A 7,500-nucleotide genomic window follows, 5' to 3' on the forward strand; every position below is an offset into this window, starting at 1 on the left:
ACACACACACACACACACACACACACACACACACACACACACACACACACACACACACACACACACACACACACACACACACACACACACATACACACACTCTCTCTCTCTCTCTCTCTAAAGACTGATTGGCATGTATGATATCAAAGAATGCTGTGATAAAATGATGTTGTGTGTCCACACATGTCTTTGGGTGTGTGTCTCCTCCCTCTGTCTTTCAGCCGTTCATCCAGTCACTAACCATTCCCCCTCTCTCTCTCTCTCTCTCTCTCTCTCTCTCTCTCTCTCTCTCTCTCTCTCTCTCGCTCTCTCTCTCGCTCTCTCTCTCGCTCTCTCTTTCGCTCTCTCTTTCGCTCTCTCTTTCGCTCTCTCTTTCGCTCTCTCTCTCTCTCTCTCTCTCTCTCTCTCTCTCTCTCTCTCTCTCTCTCTCTCTCTCTCTCTCTCTCTCTCTCTCTCTCTCTCGCTCTATCTCTCTCGCTCTCTCTCTCGCTCTCTCTCTCGCTCTCTTTCGCTCTCTCTTTCGCTCCCTCTCTCTCTCTCTCTCTCTCTCTCTCTCTCTCTCTCTCTCTCTCTCTCTCTCTCTCTCTCTCTCTCTCTCTCTCTCTCTCTCTCTCTCTCTCTCTCTCAATTTTCAATTCAATTCAATTCAATTTGCTTTATTGGCATGACGTAACAATGTACATATTGCCAAAGCTTATTTACAATATAAAAATGAGAATCAAAATGGTCAACGGGACAACAGTAACAACAATAACTAAGTGTCAAAATAACCATATAACCATCTCTCTCTCTCTCTCTCTCTCTCAGACACAACTAAGGTGCTGGAGCAGGAGATACCCGCCTCGATGGAGGACAGAGGGATGGAGGAAGTGAAAGCAGTAGAAGACAAAGCAGCAGCAGAGAAAGCTGTGGAGGAGAGAGTAGCGCAGGAGAAGACAGAGGACAGCACAGCGCAGAATAAAGGGACAGAGGAGAGAGAGATGGAGGGAGAAGTCAACGTAGAGAGAGAGATAGAGGTAGAGGTTGTGACCCCTTGCCCTACAGAGAGCCATGGTCTCCAGGGAACCATTAAAGGTCATGACCTCTTCGGCTATGTGGGCATCGAGGCTGTTCTGGACCAGATGAGACGCAAGACCATGAAGGCTGGCTTCGAGTTCAACATCATGGTAGTGGGTGAGTCGACAAACACACGCACACGCACACACACAGACAAACACTCACGCACATACAGACAAACACACACACACACACACACACAGACAAACACGCACGCACGCACGCACACACACGCACACACACACACACACACATTGATGTCCTCATACAGTTCAGTCCAGTCAGCTCGCTGTGCAACCTGATCTCTCAGTTTCTCAAAGTTTCACTTTCGAAATTCAACATAATATGGACGTCTAAAATTGATGCATTAATTCCACGTAGTTACAGGGTTCATTCCACGTAGTTACATGGTTCATTCCATGTAGTTACAGGGTTCATTCCACGTAGTTACAGGTTTCATTCCACGTAGTTACAGGGTTCATTCCATGTAGTTACAGGGTTCATTCCACGTAGTTACAGGGTTCATTCCACGTAGTTACATGGTTCATTCCACGTAGTTACAGGGTTCATTCCACGTAGTTACAGGGTTCATTCCACGTAGTTACAGGGTTCATTCCACGTAGTTACAGGGTTCATTCCACGTAGATACAGGGTTCATTCCATGTAGTTACAGGGTTTATTCCACGTAGTTACAGGGTTCATTCCACGTAGTTACAGGGTTCATTCCACATAGTTACAGGGTTCATTCCAAATAGTTACAGGGGTCATTCCACGTAGTTACAGGTTAAAACAGAAACAACTCAAAGGGTTAAGGTTAGGTATTCATTCCTAGTGGTTAAGGTTAGGTATTCATTCCTAGTGGTTAAGGTTAGGTATTCATTCCTAGTGGTTAAGGTTAGGTATTCATTCCTAGTGGTTAAGGTTAGGTATTCATTCCTAGTGGTTAAGGTTAGGTATTCATTCCTAGTGGTTAAGGTTAGGTATTCATTCCTAGTGGTTAAGGTTAGGTATTCATTCCTAGTGGTTAAGGTTAGGTATTCATTCCTAGTGGTTAAGGTTAGGTATTCCTTCCTAGTGGTTAAGGTTAGGTATTCATTCCTAGTGGTTAAGGTTAGGTATTCATTCCTAGTGGTTAAGGTTAGGTATTAATTCCTAGTGGTTAAGGTTAGGTATTCATTCCTAGTGGTTAAGGTTAGGTATTCATTCCTAGTGGTTAAGGTTAGCTATTCATTCCTAGTGGTTAAGGTTAGGTATTCATTCCTATTGGTTAAGGTTAGGTATTCATTCCTAGTAGTTAAGGTTAGCTATTCATTCCTAGTGGTTAAGGTTAGGTATTCATTCTTAGTGATTAAGGTTAGGTATTCATTCCTAGTGGTTAAGGTTAGGTATTCATTCCTAGTGGTTAAGGTTAGCTATTCATTCCTAGTGGTTAAGGTTAGGTATTCATTCCTAGTGGTTAAGGTTAGCTATTCATTCCTAGTGGTTAAGGTTAGGTATTCATTCCTAGTGGTTAAGGTTAGGGTGATGGTTTGGGGCTTAAAACAGAATAATGAAAGACAATGTGTTGTTTTTATGAAGTATCATCTGGTTCTCTCCCTGGCTTGGTACAGTGTTGTGAACTGCCATGGCACAGTGGTCTGTGTGGTCTGAGGACGCTTCACCTCAGAGCATCATGAGGTCACGCCCAGTGAACGGTGAGGAGGACATGTATCGACGTCCTCAGGACCTTTACAACCAATCAAATGGTAGTTCTAGTGACCAGGATGAGCTGTGAACAGAATATTGTATTTGTAAACACTAGCTGTTAGAGGAACTGGTGTTTAGTGCCAGATTGAAGCTACAGTCAGCAGTATAAAACAATAACAAAGCCTATTCCCCACCCCGGTTTCAGTAAAAATCTGAGGGATGGGGCTGGAGAAATGCAACCACTCAAATGCATAGACAGAGCAATGGATGGACTGACCATCCGTGATATCAAAAATATAGTAAAACATATTTTTTAGGCTAATGTCTACATTAACTTTTTTATATACAAACAATGGCATAAAACAAGCTTATATTTTGGTTTCTGATGGGGTGAGACAGTTCATGAGGCATTCATAAGTTATTTTTTTCATACATATCATAAATGTATGCTTCGGTTCGGCTAGCCGTCAGCATGCTTCGGTTCAGCTAGCCGTCAGTATGCTTCGGTTCAGCTAGCCGCCAGCCTGCTTCGGTTCGACTAGCCGCCAGCATGCTTCGGTTCGACCAGCCGTCAGGATGCTTCGGTTCAGCTAGCCGCCAGCATGCTTCGGTTCGACTAGCCGTCAGCATGCTTCGGTTCGATTAGCCGTCAGCATGCTTCGGTTCGATTAGCCGTCAGCATGCTTCGGTTCGACTAGCCGTCAGCATGCTTCGGTTCGATTAGCCGTCAGCATGCTTCGGTTCGACTAGCCGTCAGCATGCTTCGGTTCGACTAGCCGTCAGCATGCTTCGGTTCGATTAGCCGTCAGCATGCTTCGGTTCGACTAGCCGTCAGCATGCTTCGGTTCGACTAGCCGTCAGCATGCTTCTGTTCGATTAGCCGTCAGCATGCTTCTGTTCTACTAGCCGTCAGCATGCTTCTGTTCTACTAGCCGTCAGCATGCTTCGGTTCGACTAGCCGTCAGCATGCTTCTGTTCGGCTAGCCGTCAGCATGCTTCGGTTCAGCTAGCCGTCAGCATGCTTCGGTTCGATTAGCCGTCAGCATGCTTCTGTTCGATTAGCCGTCAGCATGCTTCTGTTCGATTAGCCGTCAGCATGCTTCGGTTCGGCTAGCCGTCAGCATGCTTCGGTTCGACTAGCCGTCAGCATGCTTCTGTTCTACTAGCCGTCAGCATGCTTCGGTTCGACTAGCCGTCAGCATGCTTCTGTTCGACTAGCCGTCAGCATGCTTCGGTTCAGCTAGCCGTCAGCATGCTTCGGTTCGGCTAGCCGTCAGCATGCTTCTGTTCGACTAGCCGTCAGCATGCTTCTGTTCTACTAGCCGTCAGCATGCTTCTGTTCTACTAGCCGTCAGCATGCCTCTGTTCTACTAGCCGTCAGCATGCTTCGGTTCGGCTAGCCGTCAGCATGCTTCTGTTCTACTAGCCGTCAGCATGCTTCGGTTCGATTAGCCGTCAGCATGCTTCTGTTCTACTAGCCGTCAGCATGCTTCGGTTTGACTAGCCGTCAGCATGCTTCTGTTCGACTAGCCGGCAGCATGCTTCGGTTTGACTAGCCACCAGCATGCTTCTGTTCAACTAGCCGGCAGCATGCTTCGGTTTGACTAGCCGCCAGCATGCTTCTGTTCAACTAGCCGTCAGCATGCTTCGGTTCGATTAGCCATCAGCATGCTTCTGTTCTACTAGCCGTCAGCATGCTTCGGTTTGACTAGCCGCCAGCATGCTTCTGTTCTACTAGCCGTCAGCATGCTTCGGTTCGACTAGCCGTCAGCATGCTTCTGTTCTACTAGCCGTCAGCATGCTTCGGTTTGACTAGCCGTCAGCATGCTTCTGTTCGACTAGCCGGCAGCATGCTTCGGTTTGACTACCCACCAGCATGCTTCTGTTCAACTAGCCGGCAGCATGCTTCGGTTTGACTAGCCGTCAGCATGCTTCGGTTCGACCAGCCGTAATGATGCTTCGGTTCAGCTAGCCGCCAGCATGCTTCGGTTCGACCAGCCGTCATGATGCTTCGGTTCAACTAGCCGCCAGCATGCTTCTGTTCAACTAGCCGTCAGCATGCTTCGGTTCGATTAGCCGTCAGCATGCTTCGGTTAGATTAGCCGTCAGCATGCTTCGGTTCGACTAGCCGTCAGCATGCTTCGGTTTGACTAGCCGCCAGCATGCTTCTGTTCTACTAGCCGTCAGCATGCTTCGGTTCGACTAGCCGTCAGCATGCTTCTGTTCTACTAGCCGTCAGCATGCTTCGGTTCGATTAGCCGTCAGCATGCTTCGGTTCGGCTAGCCGTCAGCATGCTTCAGTTCTACTAGCCGTCAGCATGCTTCAGTTCTACTAGCCGTCAGCATGCTTCTGTTCGACTAGCCGTCAGCATGCTTCTGTTCTACTAGCCGCCAGCATGCTTCGGTTCGACTAGCCGTCAGCATGCTTCGGTTCGACTAGCCGTCAGCATGCTTCGGTTTGACTAGCCGCCAGCATGCTTCTGTTCGACTAGCCGCCAGCATGCTTCTGTTCGACAAGCCGCCAGCATGCTTCTGTTCGACTAGCCGTCAGCATGCTTCGGTTCGACTAGCCTTCAGCATGCTTCTGTTCGACTAGCCGTCAGCATGCTTCTGTTCGACTAGCCGTCAGCATGCTTCGGTTCAGCTAGCCGTCAGCATGCTTCTGTTCGACTAGCCGTCAGCATGCTTCTGTTCGACTAGCCGTCAGCATGCTTCTGTTCGACTAGCCGTCAGCATGCTTCGGTTCAGCTAGCCGTCAGCATGCTTCTGTTCGATTAGCCGTCAGCATGCTTCTGTTCGATTAGCCATCAGCATGCTTCTGTTCGATTAGCCATCAGCATGCTTCTGTTCGATTAGCCGTCAGCATGCTTCTGTTTGACTAGCCGTCAGCATGCTTCGGTTCGATTAGCCGTCAGCATGCTTCGGTTTGACTAGCCGCCAGCATGCTTCTGTTCTACTAGCCGTCAGCATGCTTCGGTTCGACTAGCCGTCAGCATGCTTCTGTTCTACTAGCCGTCAGCATGCTTCGGTTTGACTAGCCGTCAGCATGCTTCTGTTCGACTAGCCGGCAGCATGCTTCGGTTTGACTAGCCACCAGCATGCTTCTGTTCAACTAGCCGGCAGCATGCTTCGGTTTGACTAGCCGTCAGCATGCTTCGGTTCGACCAGCCGTAATGATGCTTCGGTTCAGCTAGCCGCCAGCATGCTTCGGTTCGACCAGCCGTCATGATGCTTCGGTTCAACTAGCCGCCAGCATGCTTCTGTTCAACTAGCCGTCAGCATGCTTCGGTTCGATTAGCCGTCAGCATGCTTCGGTTAGATTAGCCGTCAGCATGCTTCGGTTCGACTAGCCGTCAGCATGCTTCGGTTTGACTAGCCGCCAGCATGCTTCTGTTCTACTAGCCGTCAGCATGCTTCGGTTCGACTAGCCGTCAGCATGCTTCTGTTCTACTAGCCGTCAGCATGCTTCGGTTCGATTAGCCGTCAGCATGCTTCGGTTCGGCTAGCCGTCAGCATGCTTCAGTTCTACTAGCCGTCAGCATGCTTCAGTTCTACTAGCCGTCAGCATGCTTCTGTTCGACTAGCCGTCAGCATGCTTCTGTTCTACTAGCCGCCAGCATGCTTCGGTTCGACTAGCCGTCAGCATGCTTCGGTTCGACTAGCCGTCAGCATGCTTCGGTTTGACTAGCCGCCAGCATGCTTCTGTTCGACTAGCCGCCAGCATGCTTCTGTTCGACAAGCCGCCAGCATGCTTCTGTTCGACTAGCCGTCAGCATGCTTCGGTTCGACTAGCCTTCAGCATGCTTCTGTTCGACTAGCCGTCAGCATGCTTCTGTTCGACTAGCCGTCAGCATGCTTCGGTTCAGCTAGCCGTCAGCATGCTTCTGTTCGACTAGCCGTCAGCATGCTTCTGTTCGACTAGCCGTCAGCATGCTTCTGTTCGACTAGCCGTCAGCATGCTTCGGTTCAGCTAGCCGTCAGCATGCTTCTGTTCGATTAGCCGTCAGCATGCTTCTGTTCGATTAGCCATCAGCATGCTTCTGTTCGATTAGCCATCAGCATGCTTCTGTTCGATTAGCCGTCAGCATGCTTCTGTTTGACTAGCCGTCAGCATGCTTCGGTTCGATTAGCCGTCAGCATGCTTCTGTTCGATTAGCCGTCAGCATGCTTCTGTTCGATTAGCCATCAGCATGCTTCGGTTCGATTAGCCGTCAGCATGTTTCTGTTCGATTAGCCGTCAGCATGCTTCGGTTCGATTAGCCGTCAGCATGTTTCTGTTCGATTAGCCGTCAGCATGCTTCTGTTTGACTAGCCGTCAGCATGTTTCTGTTCAATTAGCCGTCAGCATGTTTCTGTTCGATTAGCCGTCAGCATGCTTCTGTTCGATTAGCCGTCAGCATGCTTCTGTTCGACTAGCCGTCAGCATGCTTCTGTTCGATTAGCCGTCAGCATGCTTCTGTTCTACTAGCCGTCAGCATGCTTCTGTTCTACTAGCCGTCAGCATGCTTCGGTTCGACTAGCCGTCAGCATGCTTCTGTTCGGCTAGCCGTCAGCATGCTTCGGTTCAGCTAGCCGTCAGCATGCTTCGGTTCGATTAGCCGTCAGCATGCTTCTGTTCGATTAGCCGTCAGCATGCTTCTGTTCGATTAGCCGTCAGCATGCTTCGGTTCGGCTAGCCGTCAGCATGCTTCGGTTCGACTAGCCGTCAGCATGCTTCTGTTCTACTAGCCGTCAGCATGCTTCGGTTCGACTAGCCGT

The 7,500-nt window shown here is 49.4% G+C and overlaps 1 protein-coding gene across 4 annotated transcripts in view; it reads left to right on the forward strand.

The window, feature by feature from the left end:
• The window catches only part of LOC129831672 (neuronal-specific septin-3-like), a 201,696-nt gene that overhangs the window by 144,215 nt on the left and 49,981 nt on the right, over window positions 1–7,500 (forward strand). For all 4 annotated transcript variants that reach the window (XM_055895037.1, XM_055895061.1, XM_055895045.1 and 1 more), the window contains one exon: window positions 808–1,173. In XM_055895037.1, the coding sequence (XP_055751012.1) occupies window positions 808–1,173 (366 nt within the window). The remainder of the gene's footprint in view (window positions 1–807; window positions 1,174–7,500) is intronic.

Source organism: Salvelinus fontinalis, chromosome 2 (assembly GCF_029448725.1).
Source record: "Salvelinus fontinalis isolate EN_2023a chromosome 2, ASM2944872v1, whole genome shotgun sequence".
Taxonomy (NCBI): Eukaryota; Metazoa; Chordata; class Actinopteri; order Salmoniformes; family Salmonidae; genus Salvelinus; species Salvelinus fontinalis.